The sequence below is a fragment of the Larus michahellis genome, chromosome 5 (genome assembly GCF_964199755.1).
Source record: "Larus michahellis chromosome 5, bLarMic1.1, whole genome shotgun sequence".
NCBI classification, from domain to species: Eukaryota; Metazoa; Chordata; class Aves; order Charadriiformes; family Laridae; genus Larus; species Larus michahellis.
This window is the reverse complement of record NC_133900.1, coordinates 14,722,175-14,741,841: the sequence shown is the minus strand read 5'-3', so window position 1 is coordinate 14,741,841 and position 19,667 is coordinate 14,722,175. Positions and strand designations below refer to the sequence as shown.

General features: G+C 36.7%; 1 protein-coding gene across 10 annotated transcripts in view; it reads right to left on the bottom strand.

The window, feature by feature from the left end:
- ANAPC10 (anaphase promoting complex subunit 10) overlaps positions 1–19,667 on the bottom strand; it is a 188,398-nt gene that overhangs the window by 147,166 nt on the left and 21,565 nt on the right. For 3 of the 10 annotated variants that reach the window (XR_012587228.1, XR_012587227.1, XR_012587225.1), the window contains 2 exons: positions 14,499–14,630; positions 4,098–4,477 (listed from right to left, as the gene is read on the bottom strand). The exons of 1 other annotated variant lie outside the window; for it this stretch is intronic. Coding sequence is in view for 3 of the 9 variants with exons in the window: in XM_074588886.1 (XP_074444987.1) it covers positions 4,247–4,477 (231 nt within the window). In the remaining 6 variants the exon portion in view is untranslated. Of the gene's footprint in view, positions 1–4,097; positions 4,478–8,856; positions 8,956–14,498; positions 14,631–19,667 lie in introns of those variants that run through there. 6 more of the 10 variants (XM_074588886.1, XM_074588885.1, XM_074588884.1 and 3 more) reach the window with 4 other exon arrangements.

Below are 19,667 nucleotides of genomic sequence, written 5' to 3'. Positions count from 1 at the left end.
TAATGAGCACTATTCCATCAACTTTAACAGAAACAAGTAAACTAAGTCCTCATCCACTTACCAGAGTGAGCTTTCAAAAAGCTGTGCAGGCTTTAGAGAATGTTCTGAGTGAGTCTTAACTTGGAATTTTTCTATTAATTCATTGTTAAACAAAAGAGAAAGTTCATGACTTTACTAGTCATGATATTTTATAAAAATCTCTGTAGTTCCGTCCATTTTCACATTAGTCGTAAGGGACTATAAATTATCAGGTATTTTAAGGTATGGCCACAATAGGCCATCACAGAATAAAGGTGGCCTCCTGGCTACCTCTCCTCTCCCTGATAGCATTACTTGCAGCATACAGCTCTAAAGAGTTTTATAATGCTTGAGAAACAAACAATTCTGACCTCCCTTGGCTCAGTTTCTTGGATAGTTGCTACTTGATGAACTAGCTGATTTTGATACTGCTACAGTAATAACACAAAATCATCCACTATAATCTTAGTCTCCAGCCAGAGAAAAGCACCTGTGTAAAGAAGGTACCTGACCTTATAGACATGTCACTGATTTGAATTCAATTCTAAACTTTGAATATCATCATTTCGCAGTCAGCTTGCTAAAAACAACGCAAAGATTGTATGTTTCTGTTTGACAAATAGCAAAGAAGTCCCCTCTGAGCATACACCATGTAAAAATTTTTAAAGTTTTATAAAAGCTCTTTTTTTTCCATGGATCAAAATTATTTAAGATCAGTTGCCCTTGTAACCAGTACCCCTTACTCTGTCATATTTGGAAAAGCATGCCAAAATATTCATGTAACTACCCTAATGTTTAGGCACAGTTATGATTCTTAACAAGCCACATTTATGAATATCTGATTATTTTTTCTTCATCACTTTGAAGAAGTAGTCCTGTTTGCTCATTGGAAAAAAAAAAAAAGTATGCTTTAAGCTGGCAACAAGTTGACAACCTGTCTCTTAGCATCTCCGGAAGTTAACGTTTGTAAAACCACCTTGTAGGGCAAATAGGTCAATTGTTGACTTTATGCTTTTTAGAGGTATAGCTCTACATTCATTGCTACTGAGAAGCTGACAACTCGGACATACCAAAGACTACACATTCCCAGGACTTGTCTCCTTCCAAACAGCAGCCAAAGCATGCACATAGGGAAAAATAAAATAAAATAAAAAATAGTCATGAATGTAAGATATTGTTAAAGGATGCAAAGGAAATTTCTTTTTCAGACTGAGCAGGAAGTGAATATGAGACAAGTATATTGAGCTAAAATGTATTCCTGTTTCTGCTAAAAACCTGTAAATTCACGATCATCATCAAAATGGTTCTAGTATTCCATCAGCACTGTGTGTACATGAGTCTAGGAACGTTTATTTTTGTGAATTTTCACTGTAAAGACAAGTCATTCCATTTTTTCTTTAGGTTCGCAATTTTGGATCTCTAGCATACATTAGCAGTTAGCTGTAATTTACAACACTTGCTGACGCCTTCCAAAGAAGCATGCAGCTAGGTAATATATAAGCTTTAACTAAATTAACATTACAAGAACTTTCTGTTCTCAAATTCAGTCTTTGGAAAAACCTGTATGCTCAACAGTTTTGGTGCTTAGTCACATAAAATTGCTGTCTCAAGTGATAAGATTCCAGACAATTGTGTGTCTGAAAAAAATGAGCAAGAAAAAAAAGAAGTAACAGCTAAACACAACGTGTGTGTAGAAACTTCCTGCAATGGTCTGGCAAACCAGCTTGTTTATCCCAATTCAAATACCAAGTACTATATTGATACACAAAGGCAGTAACTTGCTTTATTTTCAGACACAATCCTCTAAGATCTCATCACTTAAAAATCAGCAGCCTTATGTGACTAAGCACCAAAAATGTTAAAAAACAAACGTATTTGCACAGATGTTAAATACCAATGCAATGTATCTACAATTGTTATGAAACAACATAGAAAAGATTTAAGATGGATTTAGAATGGCCACTGCACTTGTTTTCCAGTAACACCGAATATCAAAGAGCAAGACACAAATTGTAGTAATGAGTTTGCATTTTTATACTGCCTTTCAGGCATGGTCATAGATTATTTTGTCAGTAGCAGCTGAAGGAGTTACTAGTTGTACTCTCTCTTTTAATCTACTCCCACCTTCATCAACATGGCTCACTGTTCACTCCCACAGTCTTACCACAGATTGCTTGCTTCCACACAATACTAAATATACTTATTTTAAAGGGCCAAGGAAGGACCAAGGATCTAACTTTCACAGATGCAGTTTAGTGAACAGCCATGGAAGCATCTGGAGAAGCTCAGCCATGGAGATGGTAATTGCTGGCAATAAAACAAACAATATACAATCATACAAATATTATATACAATAATATACAGTCATATAAATAATATAAAACAAACAAATAACTTAAAACGATGAGTGAATAAATCCAGGTGGGGTTTTTCTTTTGTTTTTCTTGACAGCAAAATATGAAGTGGTACATCAAAAGTACAAACTTTTCTTCAAATAAGTGAATATGAACGTACAACTCCTTGACGCTATATAATGAAATCCACTGAATGGACACATTTGGTGAAAAGCACCAGTTCAACCAGCTTCTGCTGAACGGGAATTCTGCTGTTGATACACCCTGTACATGGAAAGGTAAAGTACCATTAAGGTACTCCTGAAATGATTGAATATACGTTTAAATAGAGAACTCAGGCTAGTCATGGACTTCTCTTTCTCTACAAGGTTCATTATCAGGAAATGCCCATTTTAATCACCCTACTAAAGACTCTGGAATTCAGCCAGAGGACAAAAACTGCTCAGTAAACAACAGCTTACTTCATTAAGTATATAAAGGATTTCAACAGTTGAATCTTTATCCTTGACAACCCTCCTATTTTCCTCTATTTCACCTTCTTTCTCCCCTAAAGGATGCTGTATCATTGTTTGATGAGCTTCCACTATTATTCGCCTTTCCTTAGTCACAATTAAAAACAGTGTCATAACTTTTCCTTGGCTTAGATTAGTCTGGATTCACCATCAATTTTTAGGGTGCTAGGAGGAAGAATGGGTATGATCAGTACGGAACATTTTAAAAGAAACCCTTGTACTTCAACAGCCTCTCTTTCTAAAATCTACTTAAATTTCTCCAAAGGTGAAATAAGTAGTAACTAGATTACAAGACATTAGAAGTGCTAAATACTCCTACTTATAGCAAGTAGACTAGGCAAACATTTTCCTTGCAATGTTCTATACTTTAATTAAAGAAACCCCATGCTATGAGTCTGAGATTACCTTGTGTTATATACTTGAGTTCTCGGTACTTTAGAAGATGCATTGGATCTTCAGATTCATTTCTAGTATGAAGTTGGAGCATTCCTAACTCCGCTCACATTTTGAACAGCTATCATGTTTAGATAACCTATACGCCAATGTATATATGATACTAATGTATATACTATACTGAGTAATCTAGAAAGGTTTGTTTTTCTTCATGTCACTGTCATCTTCATTTCATTACTGGTCACTGGAACAGGCTCCCCAGGGAAGTGGGTCACAATGCCAAGCCTCTCAAGAGTTCAAGGAGCATCTGGATGACACTCTTAGTCACATGGCTTAGTTTTAGGTAGTCCTATGAGGAGCAAACAGTTGGACTCTATGGTCCTTATAGGTCCCTTCCAACTTGAAATATTCTATGATCCTGTGATGTACTTTGCAGTTACGAAGAAGGCTAAATCCATGCAGACAGTTATTAAAGCAGAAAAAAAACATACAGAAATGAGCAGAATGCATTAACATAAGCAATGATGGGAAAATACTACTGGTAATGTTTTTAAACTCTCTCTGTTCAAGAAGAGTGCTCTTTAAAAAGAGCAGCTTTTAGATAAAGGAATAAACAGTAACACTATAGAACAAGCTATTTCCATGCATGATCATGGAAGGGGAAGAAACCACGTAAAAAGAGAACTGTATTATATCAAATCAATTATTGATCCCTGGTCACAAATACGTTTGGTTGGTTTTTTTTTTTTGACTCAGACAGTACAAGAGCACTCAAAAATTGCAAGCAAAAGTAATGAAAAAATTACAGACTACAATATACTGCAGCACAAGATTATCTTTATTTCAAAATCATACAAAGTATAAACATAAAGATACAATTACACTGAAGTAAACCCTGCTCTTTAAGTATTTAAATACTTAAGTAATGATACTGCCATCAATGCCTTTATTATTTCTCATTAAGAAATTTTATCTTATGGAGCGATACATCATGAAATCAATTGTTGTACATCTAGGAAATTTACCAATAGAGCTCTCTTCCACCGGGGTGTACACTTTGATTTGTCTCATGTGAGTGTCTCTTCCATTTTGGTGATTAGCTAGAACAGCAATCTGAATCATAAATGTGCGAATAGGCTTCTTATGAGTATCTGTTAAAGGAACATGAATCCAGCCGCTTGGTTCCACTAATTCAAGTTGCTGCCAAAAACAAGACAAAAAAGCAAAACATTCAGACACAGTTAACGTAAGTGATCACATACTAAACCCTGCTTAATAGAGCAGAGTCTGTCAAATCAGATTTTACTTACTTTTTCAAATGGATTTGAAATAGTACAGCTGAATACTCATAGCTAATTTACTGATGGTGTGATTGGATACAAATGAGTTTTGTTGACTACAGTCATATTTGCTTTTGTCTTTCAGAACCTACCCTTCATTTTATGCCTTAACCTTAAAATAAAAATCATTATTAAAAAAATACAGACTTGAATATAAATTCAAGAAAGTCAAAGCAGTACTATTTGGATCTTGTTACTGAAGTACACTGCTCAAAGATGACAGAAAACATGCATCTTAAATTGTTTTATCTAGGCACTCTGAACTAAAATATGCTAGAATGACTTATGTAGGAAACTAAAGCCACACAAAGTCTGGGTTTTCAGAAATTCCTTAGATTATTAGGGGGACATGGAAGGAGTAAGAGGAAGGTGACAGAGGAAAAAATACAGGATAACTCACAGACTTCATCTCACCTATGTGTCAAGATAGATGCCTGGCCAGTTAAAAACAGCTGCACACCCATTTAATCACATTCTAAAGTCCATTTGACTTGGCTTATACAACAAACCGAGCATCATATGATTATTTTTTTCTTTTTTAATTTTAATCCTACAGAAACCAATGTCAAAGCAAGCAAAGAATTGCATTTCATTAACTCTAAACCACATCACTGACATCAGCATGCTGAAATCAAGCTAGATGCTACACAGAAGTGTGGTAACAGCTTTTGCTTAAAGTTAGTTGCCCAACTTCAAAGCACAGCTCAAAACACATATGGAAGAGCGCACAAGTAAGCGGAAGTCTTGGTGGGGGGAGCAAGAAAAAAAAAAAACAAACCCAAAATAGTTGTCCACAAGCAAGTGGATTTCACACAGCTAAGCAAATACGACTGCTGTTCTTAGCAGCTGAGCTCCTCCAAGGAAGATCTATATTTTGAGCCGCTCAAAATTCCCATCTTTCTCCTGAAAATACTGCATGACAAACATCCTGTCAAATGCCTTGCTTTGCTGAAGCTTTCAAAAGACCCATCGGAGATCTACTGTTTCAGAGGCAGCAAACAGCCTGAGGAAATGACCCAAGAAACAAGTAAAAAACGGTTTGATGACGACTATAAGTTTAAAGAGGCAAAACCCCCTCTCACCTCCATGCTAAAAAAAAAAGAAAAAAAAGAAAAAAAAAAAGAAAAACCCCCACAAACAAAAACTCTCCACTGCTGCAGGCTCTCCCTCTCCAACAAATAATTGCCAAAGCATTAAATTCACTAAACCTTAGCAGCAAACCTTTTCACTCTGTGAGCTAGACACTTCCACAAACACACATTCACTTATTTGTTGTAACCCTGTCCCTTTCAAAAAAACACACAAAATCTTTTTTTGCATAAGAAACTTCAGGTAACAGTTGGCTTTACGAAGTGATAAAAATGATGTACTGTTGACATGCCTTTACAAAGGGGGAATTTATCATGGTGAGGTAGTAGTCAATGGTTTGAGCAAGTACACGTTCCATCTCCACAGCGAACAGAACGGATGAGGATCCCAGTAATACTTAATTCAACTAGTACTAAAACAAAGTGGCTATGATTTAGAATTAAAAGGTTACTGATATTAAAATGCAAGTTTAATTATTGTTCTCAGAGTTTACAAATTTTGACTGCTGATTTAAAGTGGAAAATTTAAGTTCCAGAGTTATGATATTGGGGTTTTTATGCTTGGATCAGTATGAAAAGGATTAGTTAATACGGTTTTTAAAAGTACCACTTTCCATAGGTTGACATCATCAGCTCCAGACAGATCCAATATGGATCACCTTTGCGTGCTTTATTGGGAAAGAAATTGCAAAGAGTGAAATAATGACTCCACCTCCAGAACCGAGAGAGCTATCAAGGGATTGGCAAAATAGGACTATTTGTACAAAAGAAAGTTGGATGCTTATTAAGTTCAGAGAAAAATCACATCTTTTATTTTAAGAGAATTATTAGGGTTATGAAGGTAAGCATTGGAAATTTCAGAGTTGCAAAGGTAATTTTACTAATGTATTTTTTAATGTATTTTACAAGTATGTTATTCCATAAATAAACTTTTGATTACATATTTATCAATGCTTTGTTTCATCCCTGATCAATGGGAGGTGGTCTTATGCTTTATTTATAGCATATTCATTTTTCAGTCCTGCTACAAGTGCAATTAATTTCTTCACGAGCCTTTCTACAGAGATGGAACAAGTAATTTCTACATCTGTAGAACAGGCAACTGAGGCATTAGGTCAATTAGATTAAAATATTCCCTAGTTCCAGATGTCAAATTTCACATACTTTGAACCTGATTTTTCCTGTCCTTAGTAATATATAGTATTTTACACGACGTTTATCTCCCACTGAGTTTACTTGCAGTTATAAGCATCTAGAACACACAGTATGAGCAGAGCAGCCACCTAGGAACAGTTATTTGAGTGCATCATGTAAAAACACCATGACTAAGTGCAGATTGCACACAATTCATCAAGCAGTACTCAATTGTCTTAACCACAAAGCCTTTTTTTTTTTATTCCTGAAATCTCTGCTTCACTTACTCCACATGTTCCAACTTCTGTAACAGATGAATTCACATCCTTTAAAGTACAAATCCTAGACTCCTCAGAATACACCGCTTTCCCCATTCCAATCCAATAGTTGCCTCTTGGACAAAGCACAAAACGCTTGTGATGAAGCTGGAGGCTGTACTACAATGTATTAAGTGCAAGAGGTCTGAGTTAGACTTTAATGTTTGAAAAAAAGTAAGCTCTTGATTTTAGACCTCTAAATAACATTACTGTACTGTGACATTTTTTGAGCCTAACTTTTTTTTTTATAAAATTGATGCCTACATAGTTCAGTAAAATGATTAAAACCTTGAGACCCAATTCAACTAGGGTAAATACAACAAAACGTAATGATTATTATCTGAACATCCACTAGAAAAGAAAATAATATTTTGCCAGTATGATATACACATTTTCTCTGACCAAAAGAATGGTACAAACCAGACACACACAAACGCTCCTAAATTCTTCTCTACATCTGTCATGCTCTTTCAGATGAATGAGACAGTTTCTTTTTCCAGAGGGCCCAGGTCCTTCACCACGGAGAAGGAATAGGACATGGGAATAGGCGGTGGTGGTGGTACAAGACAAAATGCTGCCCACTCTTAGTTCAGTGTCAGCACCCAGATCCAGCCGTTGCAATTCCTAGTAGAAGTGGGATGAAATATGCAGCTCTACTCTGCCTGGAGCATTCCCAGTGTGAGCAGAATCTAAAGGAAACTTACTGTGAAGTTTTAAGAAATTCCTATTAAGCCCATGCAAATGGCAATCTTTCAAAGCCTTGTAAACCGGTCTGGAAATTTGGGTGGATTTTTACAGGGAGGCAAAAGGCACATCCTCAACACAAAGGCTGAACTATTGCCAAATTTCAAATCCTTGCTTCAGAGCTTGGGGGCACTGGAGCATCAAAGAAGGACACCAGAATATTCTCACACAAGCGAAACTGCATACTTTTCACTCGCCTTATTCTTGGAACAGAACTGCTTCGGCTGAAACTTTTAAAAAAATTCAGCCCAAAGCAGACATCTGGCATGGAAAAATCTGTCTGAACTGAACTTTGGCAAAAGTTATAAAGTAACTAAGAGTTAAGCCTTAAAATGGAAAGGGTCACGCAACCTTAAGTACAGGTGGCACTAGCAGCTCTACCTATAAGAAATACTACACTTTAAATCCATTTCAGTTGATTTTGCTGTCAACCCTGTTCATTAAAAGCACTAGCCACTGTATATACCTCTCTCTATATATATACATACACATATATATATATGTTTCACCACAACTCCACAGCATAAGTCCACTATGAGAACACACCAGACTAAGTTTTCTCCTGTATTTTTTCCTCCTATGTAGGTCATTAAGAATCAGTCACAATTAACTGGCTTCCAGGAAAGTTTTAAAAATCAACTATATGATTAATTACCTGAGTGAAATTAAAAATTGGAAGTTTCTTTCTGTTATGCATTTTACCAGCAAAAGTTAAAAAAGGGAAACAAAGGAAAGAATCAATGCAAGTTTAATATTAGTAACTCAGGACAAGGCTCTAGACTAATCTTACATACAATATACTAAAAGTCTAGTGTTTGGGGTTTTTTTTGGTTTTTTGGTTTGTTTTTAATTTGCCTCTAACACTATAAATTTTGCAACAACTGATAAACCAGAAGAGCGTGAAAGTTAAAATAAAGGAAAAAAAGGATAAAAATTGAAATGGAAAAATCACTCACCTGTCCTTTGCTGCTGTTATATACTCTTATCTATCTCTTCTCCTGCTTTCTCTCCATTGCTTTCTTATTTTTCCTGTCCTCTGCGTGCTACAGCTTTACCTATGGACATATACTCCCACTCCAGTAATCCATGTTATTTTGAAAGCCAAAGCAGAAATAAAATTCCCAATGGAAATCTCCTCCCCAGTCAATTTAATAGCCCTGTTTCTTCACTTTATTGTATAGTCCAGAGGTTCTACAGAATTCCATATACATTTGGCAAAGCTATTATTGCAACTGGTGGGTGTTCTAGCACAGAAGATGCAAACGCCACAACAAAATTTAAAACAAAAAAAAATAAATAAATCAAGGCCAAAGCAACTTGAAGCTACACTTCATAAAGATGACTGAACACAAGACCAGAGCTTTTAAGAGGAAGCTTGTTCCTCACTGGTATTGCTGCCTCCTTATAGGATAGGAAATTGTTTATCTAAAGAAGCCTTTTCTATCACACTTAATCCTACTCAAATTGAATATTAACCTTTTCCATACTCAGTGATATTCTGCTTAAATTCTGTGGTGTCTTCAAAGTGGCATATAACTCAAACTGCTACTTCTACTAGACTTATAAACCCAAGCCAAGTTGTTTGCAACATTTACAGTAGGCTAACATCCTTGAAACAACACATTATTTTTGTTGTGCTATGAAGATACAGATCTTGTGAAGACACAGAAAGGAAAAAAAACCCAAACCGCTAAGTAGTTTCATATTCATGGTCATTACAAACACATCCCAGAATGTATGTTAGACAGGACTCCCAGATTTCAGGGAAGTAAGTTCTTCTCTGCACTTACAGGAAGAAAAAGCAGTCTGTTTTTATCGTCTACAGAAAAAAATTCCTCTTCTGCACACACGTACTGACAGAAAGCTGAGAATTACTGCTGCCATCACAGCTTCAGCATTATACAATATGATTTGAGATGTTTGTACCTCATCGCATTTCCATTTAACCATCTGTACTACTAGACCCAAATGGCAACACATATTTCTAGTGGCTGCCTCTAAAACAGGCTGTGAAACCAAACAGCATTTGATTTTACTCCTCCTACTTTTCTCATAGAACTGTTAAAAGCTGCTTCTTTTTATTTTAGTGACTTTGCCACCTTTCTGAAATTAAGAATAGTGGCTACACTCTTCTTCAAATGTAATTTTGCCTTTCTGTATGCTTAACTAGTTCTTACCACACAGTTATATAAAAAAACCAAAGCTTTTCAAAGCAGGTGTTCTCAGTAAGTAATGTATTCTTCTAAGCAGAAGGAGATTATAAAACTAAGTTCCAGAGGAAATAAATCCTATTTTCATAAATGAAGTATTTATCAATACACGGACTTTCTCCAAGTTGAGTGATCAAATATGGGGAAGGCTTTTCCCTGTTTACCGTTGGTTTTTTTTTACAGCTATCCAAATGTTTTCACAACAACTAGCAAGGAGAAAGAAGGATGGCTAAATTTCCAAAATTCTCTTTCCATAAGTGCCATGTCCTACCATATAGCTACTGAGGATTCAGAATCAGTAGACCTCTGCATATTTCCAAGTATTAGAACTGTCAACACATGAAGTAGCATAGCTTGGGCTTCAGCCATCACTTCACTTAGGAAGGAAGAGAACCAGTTAATAGCAGTGATGCACCAGTTCCAGCAGAAAAGGGAGGCATGTCCAAAAGAAACTCCACAAGTTCCAAGTGAGTCAAAGGAGGGACACCACATTAGCAGCTTAACAAGAAACACAGAAACATGCTCAAAGGACCCACTGTGAAAAGCACACTTCTTTGCTCTAACGAAGCAACGACCACCTAAGGAGGTGGCTCTGTGGTCTTAATCAGTCACCTCCTTAAACGGTCAAGAAATCTAACTTCAGTCCATTAGGTAAGAGAAGTTTTCCATTCTTCCAAATAGCAATTCCTGAAGATTCTAGGGGAGCACAGTGCATCCCTCAGGAAGATTCAACTATGGATATGGGCAGGCAGGAGACTAGTTGCAGAATAAGCTATATCAGGCAGTGAAACCTGCAAATACTGAAAACTCCTATCATATACAAGCTTGTTGTTCAAATGAGCTGAAAGAAGTAACTTTCGGGAAGATGGAGAAGGTTGGAAAAGAGAAAGGTCAAAAAGATCCTTGCAAAAAGTTTTATAGAACCTCTTTCTTTAGACTACTCTGCTCCAGATTAAAACACTAAAAATTAACCAATGCCCAGCTGTTAGAAAGTTGTATCTGCTTAAAATAAAGACAACTAAACACACAAGCAAGCTAAAGAAGAGTAAAGTTTACTGATATAGATTACCAAAATAAGTATTTGTCACAGAATACATATCTGAGCCTAGAAGTGTAGTATAGAAGTCAACAACACCGCAGAGACCCTGAAAATATATTAGAGCTCAATCAGCTCAACGTAACAGGTAAACACTGAAAAATGACAAAATACATTAGGCAAAATTTTCATGAATGCACTAAATTTGACTTCATTTTGCACAGATCAGTTTTCAACTGATCTTGCCGAGTTTCTCTCAGAATCATTCGTACCCATATAAATAATCAAATGCATTAAGTGTGACAATTCAGTTTATGCAATTAAGCTGTACGTGACCCATAGCTTGTCTTCATTTCACTCATTTCTGAACTGTTGAATGATGTGGTAAGGAGTCTTGCAAAAATTAAGTATTCTTTAGAAAATGCTCTATAAAGTGACACTTCTGCTTTATTACATCAAGCAAAAGAAGCTCTCCATCTTCTTGAGGATCTTTCACTGTGAACGCCTGGTAAAAGGCAGACATCTAAAAACCAGAGTTATACCTTCTGATGGAAAAGGAATCAGCTAAGACAATGTTATCCCACTATGAGGATCTCATCCTTTAAAATATGATCAACGAAGTTTTAAATACACTTGACAAGTTGTGAAAGGGCAGGCTGAGGTGCAAAAAGGATTCAAACCACAGGAGATTTTTTTGTTTTAAAAAACAATACTTGGTAAATAGCATAAAACCATTAAATTAGAGGCTAGTGTAATGCTTGGAACTAAAAATATAATCCTCCTACACAGGTATCCCTAAAACTTGTGTAGTTTTTACCTGAGATATGCACTGGCTGGCTGGATATCTGCAGACAGATCACTGGTACAACACAAAAAACCTATTGACAAACCTGTCTAAAGTGTGATAGAAATTTATTCAGACATGTCCCCCCCCACCTCGCTGCCATCATTACCAAACCGAGCATGAGTATGAGTTTGTCATGGCTATCCAACAGGAACTGTGATACAGAATTGCCAGTGGGCATCCCCTTTGTACATCACCTCAGGGGCACAAAAATATGTTTGAAGAACTGGAATTCCTCAAAACAGTGTCATACAAGTCCTATACTGCCTAGTGGTCCCCTACATAAAAAACACTCTTTATCCATTCTCATTTCCTTATGATTTAACACCTAAATTTGTATGGTTCCATAAAACAATGCAGGTTCAATCATAGCAGCTAAACTACAACACCTCCAAGAATCACAGCTACTGTAAGTAAATAGCTACTCTACAAAAATGCATCCATAGTTTCCCAGTACAGGTAACCAGCAAGCCATACCCTCCTTGCATGGTGGGCCAAGGATTAGCATCTTTGATGCTAAAATAGATTCTTATACTCTCAGATTCCAAATTTCATGTTTGGATTACATAAGCAGCACAACACTTGGTAGACAATGTCAGTGGATTATATCATATTGCCACGTTGTAGAGCACAGACACGGGCATGTTTCTGAAGCAAGCAGCTGATGTCAATTGAGCTACGATGTAACCTAAATTTCATTTAGAAGTGATTCACCAGCCAGCTAGTGAAATGGTTTGACTGGTCCATTTTGATATTCTTCAGAATTATGTGTCCTGATTACAGTTTCCCCATACAGTAAAAAAAATAATCAAGGAACCATTTGATTTGATTCTCATGATAAAACAATGCAATCTCTTCCCAGATGTACTTCATTGATTCAGACAGAATTTTAATACTACAACAGGAATAAACTTAGGAAGAATACAACACTGAAATTTAATCCATGAAATGTTAAACAGGGAAAGTCGGGTTTTGCATTATTATTGCCCTCACAGTTTATCTTTGAAGTCTTGTGAAATCAGATGAGGAGCACATAAAAGGACAGCAATTAACTCTTAGACAGGAGGGGAGTCTCTGGTGAGTAAGTATGCACATAAGACTACTGTCAAAAGGGAGAAAGTGAGGTACAATTGCACATGCTGCAGAACACCAAGAATTTTATGACATGGACTCACAGGAAAAAACAGCTATTTCAAAAGTATCAAGTGACAAAGAACCATAAGTACTGATGCCTGCAAAAGGGTCAAGGCTGTGCTGAACCGCCCATGTAAAAAGCTCCGGACAGATGAAGTCACTTTGGTGGAAGTCCCACAGGTTGATAAACAGATGGTCCAGCCACTTGTGGAGGGGCCCCTGTCCGTGGTACTTAAGCAACCACCACCCTGCCCATCACACTGGCACTACTGCATCTCCTCACAGTTCCTGCTGGTAACACTTCTACAATCTGGTACGTGCAGCCTGAGACACAAATAAATAGCCTGCGAAATCCTCAGCTACTGTGGATTCGGCAGCCAGAACTGTCTTAATCGCTTGTTGTTTCAGAAAATATTGTCTGCTTAACTCTGGGTGGCAGAAAAAGAGCAAGCAAGAGGAAAGAAAAAAAAAAGGAAAAACAGACAATCTTTGAATACTTCATCCTCTAGAATTTGGCTGAAAACAACTCTTCATTCTAGAAAATGTATCAGCAGAAACCATCAGGAATGTGTCACAGACTGTTTTTGCTACAAAAGTCTCTCTGGAAAGAAAGGAACATTGTTTTCACATTTGTTGTGCCATATACACTTTTTTTTTTTAATATGTTCTCAGAAAGATGATGCATAGGCAGTTCAAAATTCATTACAAAAACATATGTCTCAAGCTGTATATAATGTTTCAGAGAAGGCCAAAAAATGTTAAATAGGCTTGGGCAGTTTGCACTTAAGTCATGCATCTTTGAAACCTTATTTTTTTGTCAAGCGAGGTCACTTGGACTTTTACATAATAGAGCTCATGCTTGACACATCCCTAAATTAAATGTCATTAGAGAAGGACTGCCTGCCTGTGTATGTTTTAAGTGGCAGCCATCCTATCGACTGGAACTTAAGAAAAACACAAAAACCTTCTCCTTGTCCCTTTAGAAAGCATAGTGATCACATCAGCAAATACAGAGTGACAACCCAGTCCAGCATGGTTTTTCATATGCGCATGTATGGCAAGGCCTAAAACTCCAAAGCAAACCTTCAATCCACAGCAGGAAGTCATCTAAGTTTAGTTTGGTTTCAGCTAAAACAGATTCCGTTTTAACAGGAACCTGTTGCTCCAGAAGAAATACTGTCTCCAACTGAAATCAGTCATAACAGCTGTGAAATTTTGGATCTCTGATTTAATGAAAAATGGTTTTAATAATTCATTTAAAGATCAGTCAAGAGTGGAGGAAGGGAAGGCAAACATATCCTAAGCTCATTAGCATTCGCCTGCTGGGACCTCTGTCTCATTAACCAGCGGTCACAATAGACAGGAATGCCATACCTTTGCAGGTGCACTGCTATTAAACTTTGGGAAGACTCCTGGTATCAGGGGAAATCCTTCAGACCTACAGGGACTTGGCTCCAGCGTGAATCTCAGTTACTTCCCTTGAGCTTGGCAGATAGTACGCTGAAGCTGAAAAAGCAACAAAAAAAATTCTTGAGCTTATGCTCTAGAGTGGTGGCCTGGCTGACAGTGTCAAAAATAGGTAATGCAGCCCAAAACAAACTTTCTGCTTCAGTTTGTCTACTTCTGGTACCTAAGTTGTTTAAAGTCTAAGTTGCAGACATACTGGAACAGACTGCAGCTGGACGGTCTGGCCCTAAAAATGAATGGTAGGAAAGCTATGGGGTTTGCTGCAAGTCTTTAAACTTTCCAAAATTCCAGCATTCTGAAAGAGGGATGAAGGGTTTTTTTTTTTAATTTATTATTTTTAAAGAAAAAACAGGGTACTATCCAACTAAAATTATCAGTAACTCAGAGTATTATAGATGCAGATGACAGAAAGGAAACAGTACATTAAAAACACAAAAAATTACTAGAATATATATACACACTGCACATCTAGAAAGAAGTGCTAATCTTGTTTTGTGAAATCAAACATTTCGTACCTTTTAGGAAGCACTTCAAATTGTAAAAGCTTATCTCACTGCAGTGTTTTTGTCATTTTATGGACAAGTAACTAAGGAGAAGGTCCCACATACACAAGGTAACAGGTAAGTATCCTACTAAGTAGGAGTCTGGCAGATGACAACCAACTGATAGAAGTCATTTTTGGTATGCCATGTGACAATGCAGAATAGAACCAGAAGATTCTCTAACAATTATATGTTTAAAGAATCAACTGTTGTAAAAATGAAGCAAACGATGACATAAGCACGGCAAGTGTGACTCATAGAACTGTTTCTTTGAAAACCCTTCCAGTAACTTTTACCCATCAGAAGACAGGGAAAAAAAACAAAACAGGGAGACTACTTTATAAAAGAAAAAAGTGTCAAACACAACAAAACATGCTACAATTTACCAAATTCAGTCCAACAAATGGCACTATCTGCATTCAAACTTTTAGTCACGACACAACATACAAAATAGTGACAGAACTATCTAAAAAACCATCTAGTTAAGTATCTGGACTGAAGTTTTCATAGAAAAACAAAACAAGGCACAAAGTTCTTAAAATTTACTTAAGACTACGCATTACTAGCCCTTTTATTTAAATTCTTATCTCAGTCATGAATTTGAGTTCCTCTCCCCTCCCAAAAAGCACTTAAAAGCCCTAAGATTTTCAATTCTTGTACTAAGACCTAAAAACCTTAGTCCTTTTTCAAAGCAGCATCCATCCAAAATAAGGACATCACCTCAGAAGACAGTAGCACTTCAACCATCTACTGAAGAGAGGTAGGGAAACCAGGAAATAGGATAACAGAAACTGAAAGAGCAGACAGCTAAACAAAGAGAACAAAAAACAGACTGAACAAGAGCAGTGGAACATGTTACAGCAAAGAAGTCTGAAAATATATTTTAAAAAACCCTCTGACTTCAGGTGAATTTACATTACAAATGGGACTGCTGACTGAAGAACAGGACAAGGTGTTAATATAGGCAGCTGCCTTTTTACGAAAGGTAACAGAACACCACAGAATGCTACAAGAAAGGAGAGAATAAGCAGAATTTCCTGTAAGCAAAGAAACAAGTGCTTAAAAGGAAAATCCTACAACAATTACTTGTTAAGGTATGGCCTTATACAAGATGACCTCAAAGGCAAACAGATTTAAGACATCAGAAACCAGAAGATTGAAGAACATAAAGGAAGATGTACTATCAATTTTTCTGAACCAGAACTGCTGGGTACAAGCAGAAACAATATAAATGGACTGTATGGATGCACTGCACATATTCATGGCAAATGGAAGTTAAATGACTGAAAACAGTACTGGGAAATAACTAATCTTACAAAGGTGCAGAAGTTTACACAATGGATGAGAACTCTACTTCCGATGTCTGCAGTTCCCATTTGTTCCAACGTATATAATGGAATGATATTATGTTTGTGTGAAAGTGCAAAAAAAAAAATCAGCTCATAATTTACCTTCAAAATTGTTTAGCCATATCCAGGAAATATGTCTAGACATAGCTACAGTTAAATTATACAAAAAGTATTTGAAAAAAAAATCATATTATGCAATGAATATTAAAGATTTAAGTATCTGAAAACTAGCCACACTGAGTTAATCCTATATCAAATCATCTTCAATAACTTAGTGGAGGTAGCCTTCATGCCTTGCACTTTGCACCTCAGAGAATACTGGAATGCTTCAGAAAATTAATATGGTAAACTAATAAATACGAGAATATGGGAATAACATGAGATTTTTAAAAAGTCAACAGCAGTAGTAGCAGACAGCTGCAGGCTCTCAAGCACCCTTTATACGTGAGGGGAAGAAAGCGCATCTAAAACAAAAGAAAAACATTCCCGCCTCACCAAAAAGGGCTCTTATTACACATCGAAGAGAACTAGATTTCTCTTCTTCTTCTACCAGAAGACTGGCCCACAAGACTGCGTGGCCCTAACATTTTATCGGTTGCACAAAGATGTAGTTCCCCAGTTTCTTGTTAGAAAAATATTGCAATAAATTACACCCAAGTACTACCAAATTAAAAAATCCTACTTATTCTTTACCAGCAAGAGGACAAGTTGTTGCTTTGTAAGACACAAAAAATGCTGGGGTTAAGTGAAAGCATTTCTCCTGATTGCACAGGAATTACTTTGTTTCTGAAGAAGCAGCGAATGAAAGGAGGCTGCCTCTCCTAGAAATCAAGGGATTTAAAGAGCATAAACCTAAGTAAATAATCCCCAAATCCTGCAGAAGTGTAGTATACAAACAAGTAAAACATTTTTGCATCTGGTTAAGGACTCTGTATGTGCAGATACTCAGTAAAGGCGAGCAGGGCAAAACCTGATAAACTGTAACATTACACAAGTTCATTATAGCACACCTGATTTCAATAAGCAAATGCAGAGTAATATTTCACAGGATCCAGAGTAGATGGAATACTCAACTCAAGGAATATTTACTCATTGGAAACAAATGCAAGAGACCGTTGTGAAAACTATTTGTGTAAATTTAAAATGCAATGTCTCATCTGAAAGAGATCCCAAGTTCATAAACATGTCTCACTGGAGATATATTTTCATACGAATGAACTTTAAAAGAGAAGAAATAGGAGTGTATCTGTCAGAGGTTCAGCTGGGTAGTTTTATATAAGCCAGAATACACTTTCATAAATTTGCTAAGCTGGAACCAGGACTGCTGCCCAATGGAAGCATTTAATTTTACCTCTACACACAATTTCTTTTTCTTTAACATACTGGTAGAGTTTTTACCTTTTGCTTGTGCCTTCTTACACATCCATATGTGAGTGTGGCCAGAAAAATGCAAGGCTATGTTTCATTGTTTAGTGTGGAGGTCAGGGTCTGGACTCTGCTTCTCTTAATCTAGAGGAGTTCTAATTCCTGACTTTTTTCTAAGAGTCAAAGATTCCTCAAGTTACCATTCAAAGAATGTGCAGTTCAAAGAGATATTCAGATGGAGCTATACAGTGTTGGGCTAACAACTACCTCATTGCAACAACATGTCCACTGTAAACAGCAATCTGGAATAGTCTTAATGCTACATTCAACCAATGTAAGAATATAGGCTCTTCAGCATAAACTGTATGAGAATCGAAATAAAACTACATCACGTATGCTCCTGAAGAATGAGGCAGCAGTGGAAAAAACCAAAACACAAGAGTGACTCAACTGAAAACTTGCTTAGCAATAGGCCTACTAAGCCCTAAATCTAGAGCTACTGTTGGATATCATCTCAACTGCTTAGAGACGTGAAGTCGGTAACAAGCTGATGGAATTGGACTAACAAATGTAGATGACTTACCATACATCTTAAAAGTCCTGTGGGTACACATGCTCCTCTGCTTAATTTAATTCTGCTATGTGAGTAAATCTTTATCTCCTCGTAACAGACAGTATAAACAAAAAAATGGAAGTCTAATAATTCCACAATATAAGCTCTTACCCCAGCATTGCTGGATTGACACAAAGCCGATTTATGAAAACCTCTCCATTAAACATGGTGACTGCCACAATCACTACAGAGACCTGTTCAAAAAGAGGGAAACCTACTTGAAAAGTTTACTAAATCATTTTTCCTGATATAGAACTGGAACTCTTCTCACAACAACCACCAAAAAAAGACGTAACTGCACTAATTATCCTGAGTAACATCATCTTGCTAAGATGTAATAAATGAAGCTCAACATAAAAGAAACAAATTAGAATTCTCTACATTTGCTAGTAGAAGTTATCCAAAAAATCTTTCATACATACAGTTGAATCTGACCTCCAACAGACACAAAAGGGGAAAAAACAAATTTAAAAAAGGAGCATAATACGTATTAGGGGATAGACTCTCACAATTCACTCAAAGACTGTGTCTGAGAACAGCGTTCATAAAAAGCCTCAATAAAAGCTGTATTTGTTAACATTCCTTTAACATGAGACATAAAACACTCCAGAATTCATTCTGGAAAAAAATGGAAGTGTGAGATAAACCTAGTTTAGGAATTGGACGAAGAAGGCTAGAGAGCACAGGCCCTCAAGCCAGACATATGCTACATTATTACTCTCATTCCACCCTCTTGTGCGTTCCCGCAGAAAATGGGAAAATCCTGGGAAAGATTTTTCTGATTCAAATGCATGATCTTGGTTATCTTATGACAGAATAAGCCAGAGAGCAGTCCTTAGAGAGAAATAAATCATACTTCAGATCTATAGAAACATTTCCATGCACTATTTGAGATAAGGGACAGGATAAAACCACATTCGATTCCTGCTCCCTGAAAACTTAGCAAAGAAAATGACATAGGCACTGTCTAGCAGTGCTCTCGTCAAAGCTTCTGGCAGACACATAATCCCTGATCAAAATAGCATTTCAGCAATCAAGAGAGCAAGACCTAGCTCTAGAAAGGACTGTCACGATGATAGATCTGAAGCAACTGAATCCCTTGATCAAGAACTACGTATTTGTTCTAGACTTGCCAGGTAGTATTTTCTTCTGAACCTCAAGGATACCTTTAACTTGTCATGTGAACAGCATTCCTTTCCATAATTAC